This window comes from Equus asinus, chromosome 17 (genome assembly GCF_041296235.1).
Source record: "Equus asinus isolate D_3611 breed Donkey chromosome 17, EquAss-T2T_v2, whole genome shotgun sequence".
NCBI lineage: Eukaryota > Metazoa > Chordata > Mammalia > Perissodactyla > Equidae > Equus > Equus asinus.
This window is the reverse complement of record NC_091806.1, coordinates 37,773,350-37,793,331: the sequence shown is the minus strand read 5'-3', so window position 1 is coordinate 37,793,331 and position 19,982 is coordinate 37,773,350. Positions and strand designations below refer to the sequence as shown.

Genomic DNA, 19,982 nt, shown 5'->3' with positions numbered 1-19,982 from the left:
CACTTTAAATTTTTTAAAACCTTAATGAAAAATATTTTGGCAAAAATCTGTTTCCAGAACGATGTAGCATCCAAATACGTTCAATAACCAATTGAGTAACCAATGGCACAGTTCAATTCTCATAATTGATATAAGAAATTTCCCAAAAACCAGAAGTGATTTTAGGTGTGTTACATGGACAGACTCCCTCTTTAGGGAAAAGAAGATGGTACAAGTAACTGGTGATAAATGATCATCTAATAACTGCTCTTAAGTGGTGGGATGGCTCTACGCTTGATCGCCTCAATCAGCCAAATATTTCAAGTGTGAAAGAATTCGCCAGGGAGAAAGGAAACTCTGACATCAAATTTCAGTTAAAGGAGTGCTTCTTAAAGTCTAGAATATGAACCTAATTTCTTCTGTATTAATTACTCAAATGTGATATACATTAAATTATTTTTAGGACCCAACTTTAGTTATTAAATAGGCAAGCCCACACATGTTAAAGCATCTTCACATAAAAGGACTTTGTCTTTCTTAAGAGTCAGTATGTTAAATTTTAGACTCTGCACAAATTTTAATTTCTGGCACATTTACATGCCTATCTCTATTTTTCATCCTTACTGAAAAAGATTTAGAACATATTTCTTGGAGGGTCATGTAAAGAGATCAAACTACTATTATTGAAGACATATTCCTGAATATACTATATAGAACAGAAAATAAAACTTAAATGAGTAATATGAATTACCTAACAGTTAACATTAAATTAGTATGCCATACCCCTAATGAATAAAAGTACCTAAAAATATACTTTCACTGAATCAGGATCTTTACTGAATTAAGGTTTTTTTTTTTTTTTAGGGATTAGATGCCTAAGGAAAGATTTATACCAACTATTTTTTTGTATAAAAATACATTATTTTTCCAACAAGATTGATGATACCAATTCCAAGTTTCCATTTCTCCGTAGGAGGGACTCAGTTTGACTACAATTTAATAATCCTAACTCTTCTGGCGTTGTCTCAAAGTCAGCAATAAAGGGACTAGGATCCAATTTTATTTCATTGTCTATAGAAACTGGTATAAGCCATATTGATTTCCTAAAGAAAAGGAAAACAGAAAGCAGGTAAGGTTGGCATACTAGGTACCAGGTCCTTCTGAGTCTAAATTTGGGGCCAAGTTATTTTTACCACTGTTTAATGCCAGGATCATTTCAGTATGGTGATTTAGTGTGGTATAATGCCTGTACATTCTGCATAATAGATGATTTATAATGCCTGCATTGGCAGAGCACCAAAGTGCCCAGTAAAACAAACTTAGACAAGTGGCTCCTGAGAACAGTAAGTAAAAACTGTCAAAAGCTTAATCTGACCCAGTGTAGTGGTGGCAAGGGAGGGGTGTGTGTGTGTACACATGGTAGAATTCATGCACCAAAAACCTGATCATATACCTTTGTTGGCCTAGTCTTCATTTTTGTCTAAGGAAGATAAGCTGCAAACAATATAAAAACTACTATCAAAATGGAAATGCCTTAGTCATTACTATTAGTCTGGTAGCCTTTGCAGAGACAATGCTCCAGGGCATTAGGTCAGAGCTTTTTACATTACTCTAAGCATTGGCTAAGATATAGGGATGAAAATGTGTGTGTGTTTGAGAATCAAGTGTTGGTTTCTATTTAGGGTCAGCTACTTCCCAGAGTATCATTAAATCCCTCAGCCTTGGTTTGGCCCTATGAAAATAAGTAAATGGAGGATAAAGAGTATTCAGCGATGTGAATGTACTTGATGCCACTGAACTACACACTTAAAAATGGTTAAAATGGTCAAAAGCCCAGAAATAAACCCACATATATATGGACAGCTAATTTTCAACAAGGGAGCCAAGAGCATACAATGGAGACAGTCTCTTCAATAAATGGTGTTAGGAAAACTGGACACCACATGCAAAAGAATGAAAGTAGACCATTATCTTACACCATGCACACAAAAATTAACTCACAATGGGTTAAAGACTTGAATGTAACACCTGAAACCATAAAAATTCTAGAGGAAAACATAGGCAGTACGCTCTTCAACATAGGTCTTAGCAGCATATTTCAAATATCATGTCTGACTGGGAAGGGAAACAATAGAAAAAATAAACCAGTGGGACTACATCAAACTAAAAAGCTTCTGCACAGCGAAGGAAACCATCAACAAGACAAAAAGACAACCTAACAATTGGGAGAAGATATTTGCCAACCATATACTGGATAAGGGGTTAATATCCAAAATATATAAAGAACTCATACATCTCAACAACAAAAAAACTAACAACTCAATTAAAAAATAGGCAAAAGATCTGAACAGATATTTTTCCAAAGAAGATATACAGATGGCCAACAGGCATGTGCAAAGATGTTTAACATCACTAATTATTAAGGAAATGCAAGTCAAAACTCATGCCTGTCAGAATGGCTATAATTAACAAGACAAGAAACAACAAGTTTTAGACAGGATGTGGAGAAAAGGGAACTCTCATACACTGCCGGCGAGAATACAAACTGGTGCAGCCACTAGGGAAAACAGTATGGAGATTCCTCAAAAAATTAAGAACAGAGCTACCATAAAGTCAAACTATTCCACTACTGGGTATTTATCCAAAGAACATGAAAACATGAATGCGTAAAGATATATGCACCCCTATCTTCATTGTGGCATTATTTACAATAGCCAAGACTTGGAAACAACCTAAGGGCTCATCAAGGGACAAATTGATAAAGAAGATATGGTATATATACACAATGGAATACTACTCAACCATAAAAAAAGATGAAATCTTGCTATTTGTGACAACAGGGATGGACCTTGAGGGTATTATGCTAAGTGAAATAAGTCAGAAGGAGAAAGTCAAATACTATATGATCTCACTCACAAATAGAAGATTAAAAACAACAAACACATAGATACAGAGATTAGACTGGTGATTATCAGAGGGGAAGTGGGGAGGGAGGAGGGCAAAAGAAGTGACTGGGCACATGTGTATGGTAACAGATGGTAAGTAATCTTTGGGTGGTGAACATGATGTAATCTACACAGAAATTAAAATATAATGATGTACACCTGAAATTTATATAATATTATAAATCAATGTTATCTCAATAAAAAGATAGTTAAAATGGTAAATTTTATCTTATGTACATTTACTATGATAAAAACATACCAATCCCCCCCCAAAAAAGTACTCTGATCCTGCTAAAAGATATTGCACATTAACCCTGAGCTCTAAATTTTTTTGATGTCAACTCTTTCCACATGTTAAACAAGTATAGAATTTTTCTATGGCTTTCAGTGGTTTCCAAGATTCATCACTCAGATTTATAACATTCAATGTAAATATTTCAGTGACGTGGTAAAAGTGTATCAAGATGCCATTCCACTTGGTCTCAAAGTTTGGTGTGGGGGATATTTGGGATTCAATGTCTCAGTTCCACAAAATTGCAAAGTGCATTTAATGATTAGACTAATAAGCCCTTCCTTTCATATATCTCCATGAGTTAGTAATAAAATGAAAGATTGGTTTTCTCTTCATTTTTTAGCCATTTACTCTCCTAACATGGAACTGAACCATAAAATATATCAGAAAATAGTATTATGAAGGAGGAAGCATTGTAAGATCATATCATGCTTGATTCGTACACCTACTAAGGTAACTTGGAGTATTAAATGACTCTGCTTTCTAGTTCATTTACTGTAAAATAACCTAATTACACCAGATTGTATATGGTTTGATTCTAAAATGAATATTACCTTTAAAGAATAAAAAATGAGGGTGTTTATTAAAATATTTTTGCAAATGCAATTTCGTGTTTGTTCAGAATAACGCTTATGGGTGAGTCATAATCTCTCAAATCTATGCACCTGCAGAAGTATCTCATAAGTAAAGGTGAACCTAATGCATTCAAAAGGGGTCTGGTCTATTGGACTCACCTCGAGGCATAACACTCCAAAGGGATTTTCTGACAGTCACAATGTATATTCCTAGGTTTAAAGTACATCTCAGTTTGAAAGAGGAGAGTATCCTCTGAAACAACCTAGGAGAGCACAAAGTTTAAGTATAAGGTATTTTTAGTAATAGAGGAAGTATGCACACATTTGAACAGGAAGTAGAAAACATTGAAGATCACAGAAATTGCTACTGTCACTTGTTAGGTACAGACGAAGGTCTGACAACCCACCAAAGAGGAGTGTTATCCATAAGAGTGGATTTAAAGTGCCTGGGAAAAATCTGCATAGTACATAGGAGCAAACCTAAACTGCCACTTAGAGCCATCTTCATTATCCATTAATGAAAAAGCTTTCAACAGCTCTTTTGAGAAGGATGACTTGGTGGTTAAATAACAGAGTGGTTTAAAGTGTAACTTTTGGAGCGTAATCATCCTGGTTTGGCATCTAACCCATCACCAAACAGCTGTGCATCCCAAGGCAAATTATTAATACAACTTCCAAAGCTTCAGAGCCCTCATTTCTAAAATAAAGACCAAATTATTCATAGGTGAGTATTAAAATTAGTCATTGGCCCAAAATAATATTGAATATTTGAAATATTTGAATATTTGAAAATAGTTTGAATATAAACTGTTTCAATTTGCAAATCTATGAAAAGACAATATTCTAGGGTAACAATAGTTTAAGATTTGCGCCTAGCAAAATAACCAACAGAGATTTTATTCCAATGAAAAGCCACTTCCCATATTGACACACATCCTCATAGAACATGGGTAGATTCCAATGATCTGATGTTGAATATGAAATACCTTCCCAGGACTGGTGACCTTCCACATCAGGAGCATTGAATGAAACTTAAAACTGTCTGCTAAGCTTTAGTGAAATACAATAGCAGCCTAAAGACAACTTAAAATCAGTTCCCGTTAATCAGTCTGGAAATCTGTGCACTAAGGTTCAGTGCACACAGATGGCCCAACATTCAGTGAATGATACACAAGGAACTGTGTTGTCATCTACCCATAAATTACTATAACTAGAAGCAAAATTTGTTCTTTAAAAAAAGAATAATTTTGGCACTGGGCATAAAAGTATAAAAAACTATTTATGTTGTTTTTACAAATAATCACTATTCTCACCTTTGTCCTGATGCCACAGTCATGAACAGGATATATAAAATCATACACAAATGTTTGTATCTGAGTCACAGGGCAGCCCGATCCCAGATATAATTCATCAGCAAATATATAGCGATTGCTGCTGTGTGCACATGGGCTAACCGAGACCATCACCCAGTCCAGAGAACAACTTATCTGCACTGCAGAAAGAATCACATGAGAAAGCATCAGATGAGTGTCTTAAAGAAGAGGTCGAAGAGCATTCAGCTCCGCCCTTTGTAATAAATAAAAGGTAATCACAGCTTAAAGAATAAGGTACAAAGAGTTTTCATAGTACCACTCTTTTCCAAAATATTTACATAATTATATCTCCAAATAACTAGATTTCAGTCATTTCAAAGGGAAGAAAATCAACCCATAAGAGTAAGAAAAACCATAATCTTATAGCCTCCCGCCTCCTCTTAAAGAAATTAGATTCCAAAGTGGGTGATATATCGAGGACCACACATAAGGGGCAGAAGTAAATTTCAATGCATTAGAATATGAGTGATGCGCTCCCAGGAATACTTTCCAGAGAGGGAGAAGGAGAGAGTGAGGCTGGTATAGAAGAATCCACGTCTAGAGCAGCCAGAACCAGAAGCAATTACAGTCATGAGAGGACACAGTTTAAAGAGAGAAAATCCACTGACTGGGATGAAATTTCTATGAAACTTTTTTATGCAAAAGCCATTCTTATCTGCTACATTGAAATCTTCAGTAAGTCAATAATAATCACAATTTCTAATGGCTTCATCTTTCCTTTTGAAGAAGTGAAAATGTGCTAAATTTTGACTTAGTTTGCTGGATAAACATTAACCCAGAGTTTCTGAAGGGGTGATCAGAGTTCAGTTTCATAGGTCCTTCTATTGTTGAGAAAGAAAACAAAGATTTATTAGCTTTCATATTTATAGATGCATATAAGTGACAGAAAAGAAAGGCAACCTTAAATTACATCGTAATACTTCCAAATTTGAGAAGGACAAACTAGAATGAAGGACAAAAGTAAACAGATTTCAAACAATCTAGAAGGCAAAAAAGAGGGAAAAAGAGACAAAAAGCCAAAAACAAACAAAAGAACAAAAAGTAAGTAATAAAAAGATGTGCAGAAGAGTATATTGCAGAATTATTTGAAAGAGGAAAAGAACCCAGAACAAGCCAAATGTCCACCAAGAGAAAAGTGGATAAATAAATTATGGAATAGACATACTATAGACTATCATATAGCTGTGAAATAAATAAACCAAAGCAAGAATTTCCATACAGAATGGAAGTGAAAACTGACTTTTGACTGTAAAAAGTCTTAATAAGGGGCCAGCCTGGTGGCAGAGCGGTTAAGTTCCCACGTTCCACTTTGGTGGCCCAGGGTTTGCTGGTTCGGATCCCAGCTGCAGACATGGCACCGCTTGGCAAACCACGCTGTGGTAGGCATCCCACATGTAAAGTAGAGGAAGATGGGCGTGGATGTTAGCTCAGGGCCAGTCTTCCTTGGCAAAAGGAGGAGGATTAGTGGCAGATGTTAGCTCAGGGCCAATCTTCCTCCAAAAAAATTTAAAAAATAAAATAAATTTTTAAAAAGTCTTAAGAATATTTATTTTATTTATTTTTAAAAAGTAAGAAAAGAAAGAGAAAGAGAGGGAGAAAAAAATATCTTATCCTCTGGTCTACAGGACCTGAGTTGACAAGTCCTTTTGACATGATTTGTCTTGGCCACACTAACTCCCAAAGGAGACAAATTATGATTTTGTAAATCTTTCATCTATTAAAAGCAGATGGAAAAAGGGAGGAAAAAAAATAGTTGGTTGCAATCAAAGAATTGCAAGTGTATCAGCAATAACAACCAATGTAAATGAACAAAATATTCCGGGTCAAATGACCAACAGTGGAACGAAGAAATAAATTGTAATATATTTGTATAATCAAATTCTATATGCTATATAAAATAAATCATAGCTATATATATAAACAGGTAAATCTGAAAACAATTGTGAGAAAGAAGCAAGTCACAATACAAACTTTATGTATGTATTCATACAAAGTTAAAATGAGAAACATTTTTTAAAGCTTTTTCCAAGCAGACTATTTGTAAGTAGCTGATATCTGTCTTATGCTTATTAAGGCATTAGAATCACACCCCAAAGAATGACTCTAGATCTCATCTGATACAGCCTCCTCCTGTTTGACAAAAGCAAAAGCAATAGGTTTAAATCTTTTCTTCCTATTTTCCCATTGATACAAGTAACCGTAACACAACCTGTCATCCAAGCTAGAATAAATACTTTGAAACATGGATTTCATTTCTTAATCATCTCCATATTCACTGGCTGCACAGAACACACTTGAATATATGTAGATACACGTATATACATATAATTGTATATATACATATACATATAGAATTTCAATTGTAACCCTTGCAGATAGCACAACCTATACACAGGACTTCTAAATGAGCAGAAATTGCAGAATTTCTACTTTACCACTTAAGAAAGGAGAGGGCAGGAGAGAATAAAACCTGACTAGCAATCCAAACTTTAGGGAGGCAGTGTTCTCCCAGCTGGCTGGACAGGGTTTAGATTCTGTAGACACTCAATTATTAGTTAAAAAGAAACTGGTAAAAACTGCAATACAGTTTACTCATAAGTCAGTGAAGGATACTCAAAGTGAAAATTCATAGTCCAGTTAAACATAAAGTCTGGCAATTTGACTGACTGTGCTCGGAGCCTCAGACCAATACGTGGACTGGGCTGAACTAGTTAAAGTGAACATGCATTCAAGCTGGTAATTTTGCATAGTAACTGGAAAGTTAAGTTACACTGGGTTGGGATGACAATTAAGACAAATTTCCTATACTCTCATAGTTCTCCATATTACTATATGTGTTTAAATATAGCCACCACTAAAGAACTTGCATGTCAGTTCTCTTTGGAGCCTAGCAAAACCTAGAAAGTAAATAAAAGTGGCATCCTCTCATTCCACAAATAAGTAATTCAGGCGCTGCTGAAGTCTGATCAATGCCTCCTGTGCCCCTCCAGCACATCTTTAAAGGCAAAAAAAAGGAAAAAAAAGCAAAGCAACAATAGGAGTATGCTCAGTAATACTCAGGGATGATGATAACTAGCTATTGTCTCCTACAGAAAGAACATAAGGCGATGAGTAAATTGATAAGGGAGTCCAGCTCTGAAGCCTTACTTAAAGCCTGCTTCTGGAAGAAATATATGAACAGGTATATGGTCAGAAAAATCAGGAGACAAGATTTCCTTCTTAGTACAATTTAGATAACTTGTCACTGATGTTTTCCAGCATTCATGCCAATCTTGATAACACAGTATATGCCAAACATTATAACTGGAGTGTGTAAATCGCCTAAAAGTTAAATTACTTGTATTATTAGGCACCAACCATACACATGATTGACCTTGACCCTATCCACTTCACAGACCTAATTAGTAAACTGTCCCTCTATGGTAGCTGTAGAAATGCTAAGAACTGGAGGAGAATTTTTCCACAGCAAGAGCTCACTAAATTATCTCCCTGTACATGAATCTTTCATCAGTTTAGGAAAAGACAACAAGTGATTGTTGGAAGAAACAAATGTCCTTAAAAGTGACCATCTGCCATCAATATTTTAGTATCTCACACTTCTCATGAATAAGCCTAACATGATTCTGAGCAAGCCAGTCATATGTCAGAGTGGCTAATTGTGTGTTATCTTCTTTCCTATTTAACCAGTGCTCACGTACGTGATCAGTGCGAGGTAATAATAAGTCAGATCACACAATGAAATGAATAGCTCACAATTGAAACCTTAACTAGGAAGGCCCCCAAGCCAGTACTAGGGACCAGTAGGCCTTGGAAGACATTCAGAATATTCTTCAGCACTTTGGAGGAGCTGAATCTTCCCAGCATGAAAAGGTATTTATGTGATTAATGAGTAGGAAAACTCCAACACCATTTGAGCCCAGAAGTTTTTGGTCTTGACAGATAAATCATCATCAAGAAAGAACAGGCAGGGAGATATTTGGGGGAAAAATGTTTTCTTGCGCCTTTTTATAATCACTCTCTCCTACCCACTTGAAGGCTCCCTTCCCCCTCCCTAAGGAACTACTGATCTGCTTTTTGTCGCTATAGATTCGTTTGTATTTTCTAGAATTTTACAAAAATGAACTACATACAGTATGATCTCTTTTTTGTCTGATTTCTTTCATTTAGCGTACTTTTTTTTTGACATCTATCCATGTTCTTGCACTTTCAATTGTTTTGGGACTGGAGACACCTGTTCTACCTCAGTCACTGTAACTTGAATCACATGCCTCCACGTGTTTGAAGTATTACTCTACAGCGCCTAGACAAGATTATCAGGAATATCCTTCCTAAAGGCAAAAAGGTTCCAACAGTTGGGATTCAAGACAGGTTTAAAAGGATAGGTGGACATAGACACATGAGAAGTCCACGCTTCTGCCTTCACTACTTTTATTCATACTAATATTAGAGTCAATTTCAGTTTGACATTCTGAGGTTATATCTCAAATAGCTGAGAAATCATTTGAGGAACACACATAGCTGCTGCATACATTAACTGAAGCAGGATCTTCCTCACACCCGAGCATCGTGTACCATAGCCCAGCCTGAACACCCTACTCACCCCATCCCAGAAGCCAGAATCCTCCCCTGACTCCCAGGTCACTGACCTTTCTCCACATGTGCTGAACTGAGATTATTCAAATGTCCATAGCTAACATAACTAACCAACGCGCAAGCTGCGCTATTCTAGGCATTCTGAAAGATTCATTTTAGGTAAGTTGGAAAGAACAGAAACTATATATAGTTCTTGCTCAAAGGGTTTACAGGCCAAATGGATAAATAGGAAATTCAAGTATCAATTCCAAAAAAGACTCCACCTCAAGCAGAAGGAAATAGATACATCTAAGTGACTTTAAAAAAAAAAACACAAAGGGGGCTGGCCCCGTGGCCGAGTGGTTAAGTCTGTGCGCTCCGCTGCAGGCGGCCCAGTGTTTCGTTAGTTCGAATCCTGGGCGCGGACATGGCACTGCTCATCAAACCACGCTGAGGCAGCGTCCCACATGACACAACTAGAAGGACCCACAACGAAGAATACACAACTACGTACTGGGGGGCTTTGGGGAGAAAAAGGAAAAAATAAAAATCTTTAACAAAAAAAAAACACAAAGAACATAAATAATATTGAAATGCTGCCTTAGAGTAGTTGACATTGACACTTAGTCAGAACTTGAAGCTGGGAAGCATTCAGATAACACAAAACATGGAGAATATTCCAGGTAAAATAGACAAGATATACTGGAATCATCTAATAGATGACCCAGACATTGACTTTGCTTTATCCTATTGGCTTTGCAGAACCATTGGTGAATTTGACATCAGTGAAGATCAGACAGCATTTTAAAAAGAACAAAAGAGCATCATCAAGGGGAAATATGAAGAGTCTGGAAAGAGGAAGGTCAGTTAAGATAGAACCAAGTAACTTACAATACAGGCAAGTGCTACTGGTAATTTGCAGTGGGTTTGAAATGGCAAACTGAAAACAGAGTCGAGGGCTGTTCCCAAGGAACCTCTGCAGAGAAGGATCCAGGGAGAGAGAAGACCACAACAAAGGAGAAAGAAAATCTCAGACATTCAGGCAGAAAGAGAAAATGTGTCCTCAGTATATGGACTCAAGTCTACTGGACCCGAAAATACGTGGTCAAAATATTTGGCCCCAGGAGAGTGCCTGCCTGGAAAGTGACCCTTCTGAGTAACCCCTCCAAGGCAGCCTTCTCTACAACTGGTCATTTACCATAGATGTCCTCAGCGCAAGGCCAAATAAAGGCAGCAAGGAGAATCAAGACCTCTAAAGCCACAGAGACCTTCATCTGGGCTGACTCCCAGCACAGGACTTCTCAGGAAATAGGAAGTAGTAAGTGGCAAGTGGCTTAAGTGATTTTATATGGCACCCCATGCTCAGCTGCCTTCATTTTCCTGCTCATTTAGATAACCCACGGCTGTTCTTACCACAGTGTCAACCATCTAATTGGTTGACACTGTGGTAAGAAACTCTGATTACCCCAACACTGAAGCCCAAAGAGGCGTATCAGGTGAAAATTGCCACCTGATATCTGTGTCTGTATGAGGCCTGTGAAATCATCTGGGAGGTTGGCATGTCACACACTTCCAATAAATGCTAAATTGGAGGAAACTGTTTTCACCAGGTAATTTTCAGGTGTTATCTAATATGCTGAACAGCCTAAATCATAAAATTTGAAATCAAAAGACTTATTTCTTCATTTCTATGGGTTTGGCTGGAAGAATCAGCAGCAGAAATAATAAAATGACTTGACCAGGAACATAAATCCTTAGGAGGAGACAGGGACCTAAAGAAAAACCATCTTTCTTGGCATCAAGAAAATCCACAAATCCATCTCTGTTGATTCTTCCATAAATTAACGTTTCAGTTACTTCAATAACGTTAAGACTTAAAATTATTTATTTATAAGAAAACAAATACATGTATATATCTCACAAGGATAAATATAAAATATACATATATTTGTCTTCATGTTATATATGCATACATATGTATACATAATTTTATATGTATAATAAATATATATATATTCACTCTACTGCTCAGTTGGGATGATAAATAAATAAAAATAAAAAAAACAATAAAAGTTCCAGCTAAAGATTTTTACTCTATTTTCTAAAAGTGTCAGTAGCGACACAAATGTGACTGTGTAGTTTTAAAGTAACTTGGAAATCAAGGCTCATGGTAAATAAAATTCAGTAAGTCTGAATTGAAGGCCTATTACTATATTTGGAGACATGTGAATTATGTTTTCGATGTTATGATCTGCTCTCGAATAGGTAAATGCACAGGGCTTCCCTGAGTGTCGGGAAAAGGACTTCCATTTCCAACATCACATTCTCTAATGGACAGTAAGATCCCTAAAACTGCCATTCACAGTGTCCTGCATCTGGAAATCATGGAGAACCCAGCCACCAACAACAAAGAGGAAAGAGTATTGAAGAAAGACATAGAGAAGTCCACATGATACTGTTTGCTGTCTTTTCTTTTCTTTTTAACTTTCTCCTGATGTTCACATTGCTATGAGCTAGTTCATAAACTTTACATGTATCTTTTAAATCATTCCAATATAAGCATCTAATATTGTTCCAAAAGGCATTGGAGTTTACTTTTTAAGAGTTTAACCTCTGGAATCATAGACCATTTTTCCACTCTCAATTTATGCAGATTTGGGAAAATTAGTTAAACCAGCGAAGTCTCATGTTCATACTCTGTAAGAAGAAGCCGATACTACCATCTACCTTAGAATTTTGTTGTGAATATTAAAAGAGATAAATGTAAGCAGTGTAGCCAAAATTAATATTGTACAAAAAATATGTAATATATAACTATTTTACTCAAACTTGAGCACAGTTAGTACCAGGGTTTCATGCCCTGTTCCAAGGATTACTCAAAGCCACGGAATAATCAAAGGCCATTTTTCCTGAAATTCCAATTTTAATACAGAATTTCACTGTGAAAGAATAATGGAATTTATTTTATTTTATTTTATTTTTTTTGAGGAAGATTAGCCCTGAGCTAACATCTGCCACCAATCCTCCTCTTTTTTACTGAGGAAGACTGGCCCTGAGCTAAGATCTGTGCCCATATTCCTCTACTTTATTTGTGGGATGCCTGCCACAGCATGGCTTGACAAGTGGTGTGTAAGTCCGCACCCAGGATCTGAACCTGCGAACCCGAGGCTGCCAAAGTGGAATGTGTGAACTTAACTGCCACTCCATGGGGCCAGCCCCAGGATAATGGAATTTAAATATAACATTAGTGTAAAATGGATAGAGTTAAAGCAGAGATAAAATATAAATCTTATTTTTTAAACAACTTCTAACTTAGAGAAATGTTGCAAAAATAAAGAACATTCCCTACAAATAAGGACAGTCTCCTACTGCAGTGGTTCTCAATATGTGGTTCTTGCATGTCTGTGGGCCCACAGGATCAAAACAATTTGCATATTAATACTAAGACATAATAAGCCTTTTTCACCATGTTGATCTTTGCAGAGATGTGTGAAAACAGCAGTGGTTAATACCACCGCCTCCTGAGCAATCAGGGCAGCGCCACCAAACCATGTGGGTTGTCATTGTATTTTCACCCCATATAATCTCGGTAAAGACGGGTAAAGCCAGTTTCGTTTAAGAATCGAAGTACTAAAAAGCATTCATTTTATTAAACGTCAACCCTTGAGTGCATGTCTTTTTAATATCCTGCATCATAAAACAGGAAAGTATATATGAAGCACTCCTGTTGTGTATCAAAGTATGAGGATTTTGCAATTGTTTGAGTTGTATGCTGAACCAGCCACTTTTTTCAAAGAACACCACGTTTACCTGAAAGAAGGATGGTCAGGCAAACATTGACTATTTGGACTTGGTTATTTGACAGATATTTTCTAGAACCTGAATGAAATATGCCTGTCACTTCAAAGAAAACAACTGACCATTTTTGTATCCAATGATAAAATTCAAGTGTACAAGCAGAAATTAGAATTTTAGAAAACGTGTGTTCCCTACCACTGAGCTGGGCAATGAGCTGTGAAGCTCAGTGGTGATCACACACCAGTGATTTTTTTTCTCATTGCAGTATGAAACATGTTGACATTTCGAAGATCTGCATAACTGATGAACCCACATTTTCCAAATAACCTAGGTATGATGCGATAAAAGCATGAGTGTTAAAAATTTTATTCAAAATGCAAGAGAGACCCAAGGATTTTCATATAACTTAGTATGCCAAGTTTATTGATGTATTTCCTGATTCCACAGGACAACAAACCTTGAGGAAGATTTGGTGTGGCATCAAAGAAGAATAACCACAATTATCTGAAAAGGCTGTTAAAATACTCCTCCTTTTCCAGCTACATATTTGTGTGAGGCCCAGTTTTCTTCATGTACTTTAACTAAAGCAACATACCACAAAGACTAGAGGCAGAAGGACGTATCAGACCCCAGCTGTCTTCTATCAAGCCAGACAAGAGTCATGCGAAAATATAAAACAATGTCAGCTTGCGTTTTTGGGGAAAGTAGTTATTTTTATAAATTGCATGTTATTTATGTTAACACATGATAGGTTTATTGCAGTTATTTTAATTATTTAATAAATATTTTTAAATCCTACTTTAATTTCTAATATAGTCAATTTGCATAGCTGAAACCTACATAAACGAAAGTTCATTGAAATGCTCGATATTTTTAAGAGTGCGAAAGAGGTCCTGACACTAAAACTTTGAGGGTTACCAAAACCAAAAACTTAATATTGATACAGTACTGGCTCTAATCCTTACACTTCCTTCAAATTTTATTAATTGTCCCATCAATGCCCATTATAGCAAAAATAATAAAAAATAAATAAAATCCAGTTCAGATCACATATTGTATCTAGCTGTCTCTTTAGCTTCCAACATTTCCTCAATCTTTTCTTGATTTTCATGACCTCCACACTTGCATTTCGTAGAATGCATCAATTTGTGTTTGTCTGACGTTTCTTCATCATTAGGTCTGGCAGGATTTTCACAGAAGTGGTACTGTGTTCTTGCTGTACCCTATCAGGTGGTGCACGATTTCAATTTTTCCCATTATGGATGATGCAAGTTTGATCACTTGATTAAGCCGATGTCTTCCAGGCTTCTTCACTATAAAGTTACTCTTTCTCACTTTGTAAGTGACTTGTATTTATGGGGAGATAGGCTCTGAGACTGTAAATATCTTTTCTCTTGATAACCTTTCAATTTACCTGCTTATATCAGTATGCACTCATGGTTACCTATTTTAGAGACTATGGATTACAACTCGTTACTATCATTATTTATATTTAAGCTCAAATTGTTTCAGATTTGACCAGTGGGAGCCTCTTTAGAGAGCTCCTGCATTCCTTTGATATTTCTCTAGCACTCTTTAAGCACTTCCACAGTTTTTGGCATCAAAAGTTGTTCTGGGTTTATCTTGTGCTTTTCCTGCCCCAGCCCTGGCATTGGCCATTCTTTCCAGTGAGCCTTGGTTTCTTTAAGTAGAACATGGTATTTGGGAACTGAGATACGGATGCTGGGTGTATTCATTGCCACTAGGCGTCACTATTCTCACGCCCGGTCAGTGGAAAAAACTACAAAAACATATGCGTGCATATATGCGTGCATATATTTACGTTATTTCTATATTTACATATCTTGATCACTATGAGTTCAAATTTATATCTCCAATTCCAATGCAAAAGAACAAAGCTCATTTCAGTTTGTCTTTCTATATTTTTGTTCCCTTCTCTAACAGTGAGAACTCTGGTTCCCCTTATCTTTAGTAGGTGGAAATTTTGGATCAACATCCCTGTGTGAAACAATCTACTGTCATCATCACCCCCACCAGGCATAAACCATACTCACCCCACTTTGGCTTCAACCTCCTGCCATGCTATGCCCATCTCTCTCTGTGTGCATAACCACCTCATCCCACGTATGCTCTGAAACCCAAGGTCATGTTGCTCTCTGAAGCAGATGCCTGTTTCACCCCACTAGGAACCCACCTGAGCTTCAAAACCCTAAACCAAACCCCTCCACCCCATAGCCTCTTTTGGACAGTGTCCTAATCCCAGTGGAGCTTCAACACTCAGTTTGGGGCCCCAATATGTTATTATAAATAAGTTATCTCGAAGACACTCATATCCACCTTTTAAAAGGTCAGTTCTTAGATACAAGTCTTAGGATGGAGTTGGGGGAAAAAATTCCTGTAAATTTAAACTAATTAAAATTCCTACACCTAAGATAACTAAGGACTGCGATTACCACTGGCTGGCTCCCTTTTTCCCCCGGAAAAATCTGCCTCCGTAGGATCTAAACCAAGACTCTCTCAGCCAGTAGCCAGCCTTCTTCAATTAGTACTTAAAAGTCATCAGGCCTAAGGAAAAATATTTAAATAACAAACTTTTCTAGAACTCGCTTTATGTTTCAAACATTTCTTACTGCTAACTCTTCTTCACATTATTACTTCTGATTATGAGGCACAAAGAACTCGTATTCACTGTGTTTCTAGGAAATTACTCCAGGTCTATTTCTATAACTAAGGCTATGGCTTTCTTCTTCCTTCCGCTCTAAGGTTTTCTGTATTTCAACAATCACATGTCTTCAATAATCCATGATCTTAGAAGTTTGGCCTTTGAAGACTGAGGTCTGCAAAACCATATTCACATTGTTCTTCAACTGTTTGTGGCCTTCCTGGGACAGGCATCTCTTAATTCCAAAAACCCTCCAACCTCATCTTGCTCATGAGTCATACCCACTGCCGCTCACAAACACAGAGGAAAATGAATGGTAACAATGAAATAGCAACAAAAACAAATTCAAACCTAAAGCACCTGTCACTGAAGTTCTGGTAGGTACAGCTAATAATAACAGAGTCTAACTGAGTTATTCCAAATTTAGTCACATTGATTTATTACCAATTATCTCAGGACAATTGCCTTAAGAGTAGTGTCTGCCAAACCCAATTGTAGACAAACCTGTAAACAAGGTTGACAGTGAGACCTGACATCTCATTGGCCCCCAAGAATTACTTATATGTCACGTAACCTTCAAAGGTTACATGTAGAATAGATATCTTCTAACAGTTGCTTATTTCTGGTTCATTTGCTCAGTGCCAAGGCTGACTAGTCATTTCCTGATCTCCTACATACAAGAGGAAAGGGAGGTAAACATGAAAAGGCAGGTGTCCATCAATATAAAATGTTCCTGCAGAAACTGGAGGATAAGCAGCATAAGAAAATTAATTTAGGAAAAGCATCCTAGACAAGAGCTAGATGATCAGGGCGGCAGAGACCAGTGCAAGATTTCTTGAAAGTTGTTCTGGTGGAGGGTTCAGACATGGAAGAGGCACATTGCAGAGGAGAAAATGTAGACTTGGGATGAGAAGAAACACCTGCTGTTTATAGAGTAGTCCAGAAAAGTAAAAATAACATCAATTTGAATTTAGTACATCAGCTGAAAAGGTAAAATAAGACAGCGACACTTATTTGGCCCCGAGTCTAATTAGAACCAGAAAATCCTGGTTAAGTTCCTCCCTATTTAGTATCCAGTCAGAACAATGAGAATCAGAAAATCAAATAAGAATCCAGTTCATTCATTCAGTCCACATATTGAGCATGTCAGTGTGCCCAGATGTCAACAAAAGCTATCTCTTTAAGCAAATTTCTTGAATTTCTATTTTATACCTCTCAGTGCTCCAGAAGAAAGTCAAATCAAGAAGGATTTGCAGTAAAGCTAACTTCAAGGGAGCCTTTTGGATACCAGATCCAGAACAATCACCTCTCAGAATAAGGAAAATAAGAGGAAGCTGAGCTGCCTCATGTGACTTTACAGCTCACAATGAACTTGGGTATTCTATACGCTCATAGCATCTGGTGTTGCTATACACTCAGCCCAATTTCCTAAAATCCCATCCTTTACTGATCACATGGGTTCTAAAATTCAACAGAGTAGGTAAAGTAAAACATGAAGATTAGTTGTGCCAGAAATCTCTTTGTTCTTTATGTCCATGGTAGTGACAGGAGAGAAAGTGTATGCAAATCTCATGCCATGTTTTTTTTTTTTTCCATTTTAGCATCTCAGTCGTTGTAGGAGTAATTTGAGCAGCACCAGCAGACTCCACCTGACTTCCTGATGGTCCTGGATCTTCCACTAGCAAACTTCTTTGCATTCAGCTTTTCAGGAATCTGTCTTATTCCTTCCACCTGTACTCCAGATCCTGTATCCGCTTTCCCCTACAACCACCCAATTTCTATTCTTCTCTTTCCAGCTATATTCCTAGGAATAGCCATTTATACTCACCCAGTTTCTTTTCTTCTCATCCTCTCCTAAACCTGATTCAATAGACTCTTGCTCATACTTCTCAACAAAAACTGCTTTTGTCAAAGTCATGAGTGCTCTTCACATTGCTAGATCTATGGTCAATTCTTAGTTCTCATCCTACTTAACCTTCCAGCAACAATTGATGTGACTGATGGCTCCACCTGCTTGGCTTCAAGGACCCCACTCTATCCTAGTATTACTTCCAGTACACCTTACCAACTTCTCTGTACCTCATTTGAAGATGCTATCTCCTCTCAGCTACCTCGTAACACTGGAAATCCCAAGACTCAAGGCTTGGACCAATTATCTTCTTTTTCCTTACTATTTGCTTTGAACTCACCCAGTCTTATCAGCTTTAAATACTATTTTTTGCTGATGAATCCAAATTTTCTACATCCAGTCTGGACTTTCTCCTCTGAACTCCAAACCTATCTATTCAACTACCCACATGCTATCACCTCTTGGAGATCTAACAGGCATTTAAACTTGACATTTTCAAAATAGAGCTCCTAACAAGGATCTCCCACATTCTTATCTGAGTTAGTGGCATCACTTTATCATAGCTTGAAAATCATAGTGTCCTGGATTCCTCTTTTTCTCTCATACCCCATATCCAACTGTATGCAAATCCTTCTCAGTTTTTATGTATATGTAAATCTGACCACTTCCTATTTATTCCACTGCTACATCTAAGCCATGGTTCTCAACCTCAGAACTATTGACTTTTGGGGCCAGATAATTCTTTGCTGTGAGAGGCTGTCTTATGCACTGTAGGATGTTTAGCAGCATCCCTGGCGTTTACCCATTAGCTGTCAGTAGCACACCACCACCACCACCACCACCTTTCATTATAAGAGAAAAACCTGTCTCCAGATCTGTCCCCTGAAGGGAAAGATCATCCCTGGATGAGAACCACTGGTCTAATATGTCATCATTAGCTCCCACTCGGAGAACTGACCCAATGGGTCTTCCTGCTTCAGCCTTTGCTCCCTCTTGTATCTCTTCTCCACATAGCAGCCAAGGTGGTCCTGGTAAAAAAAACCCAAGTCAGATCATGTCACTCCCTCATTTGACATTTTCCAGTGGCTCCTCATCTTGTTTCAAATAAAACTAAGGTTGTCACATCAACTTTGGGAAACTATATGACCTACCCCACTCCCTTCCCATTGTTTTGGATTATTTTTTTAACCTCATTTATTACCACTCTCCCTCTCCAGCCACAGTTGCCTTCCACTCTGTGAACACCCTGGGCTTGCTCTCCTCTCAGGGACTTTATAGCAGGGATTTCCATGGTCTTGAACAACCTTCCCTTCAGGATCTGCACAGCTCACTTCCTCACTCCCTTCAGGTCTTTTGTCAATCATCATCTTCTGGCTAGGCATTCTCTGATGCCATGTTTAGAAGAGCACTCTCACCCAAATATTCCCAATCTCCCTTCTCTGCTGTATTATTTTCCTTGACAGCATTTACCCCTTCCTGGAATACTATAGAATATACTTTTTTGGTTTTTTTGTCTCCTACTAAAATATAAACTCCAAGAGGGCATGTTTGTGGAATAAATAAATGAATATATACTATTAGCAAGTCCAACTATGACTAAATTTTAAGGATATGACTCAGCCTCTAAGCAGAGCAGAGTTAATAATTTTACCCTTAAAAACCTCTTTATAGTGATCATCGAAGGTTAAAATGATGGTGATCAGCCCTTCAATAATTAGAGACAGCCATGTAGTAGGACACACTTTATTCATAAATAAGTCTCCACAAAGTTAAAAGCAGGGGCAGTGACTTTTTAGAAAAGGGAATATAAAAAGGCAACATGCCATTTATTTAAAATTGCCAATTAGTTTTTTTTAAATGGAAGAGAATTGGAGTATCATTCAGTTCCACACTAGCTTCTCGGATTTCTAAAAAATAGCACATTAAATTCTCCGTCC

General features: G+C 37.2%; 1 protein-coding gene across 1 annotated transcript; it reads right to left on the bottom strand.

Moving 5' to 3' along the window:
• Positions 1-898: 898 nt before the first annotated feature.
• Positions 899-11,010, bottom strand: OOSP2 (oocyte secreted protein 2). The gene is made up of 4 exons (XM_014861751.3): positions 10,935-11,010; positions 5,105-5,283; positions 3,951-4,054; positions 899-1,082 (listed from the first exon to the last, which is right to left on the bottom strand). The coding sequence occupies exons 1-4, from the start codon at positions 11,008-11,010 to the stop codon at positions 899-901; spliced, it is 543 nt and encodes a 180-aa protein (XP_014717237.1).
• Positions 11,011-19,982: the final 8,972 nt, after the last annotated feature.

Coding starts and splice junctions, on each gene's coding strand:
- OOSP2 (XM_014861751.3), bottom strand. CDS start 11,010: ATGAAGGTCTCTGTGGCTTTAGAGGTCTTGATTCTCCTTGCTGCCTTT. Junction 4,055..5,104: donor ACTGTGGCATCAGGACAAAG/GTGAGAATAGTG, acceptor GTGCTCTCCTAG/GTTGTTTCAGAGGATACTCT. Junction 1,083..3,950: donor TTGGAGTGTTATGCCTCGAG/GTGAGTCCAATA, acceptor CCTTTTCTTTAG/GAAATCAATATGGCTTATAC.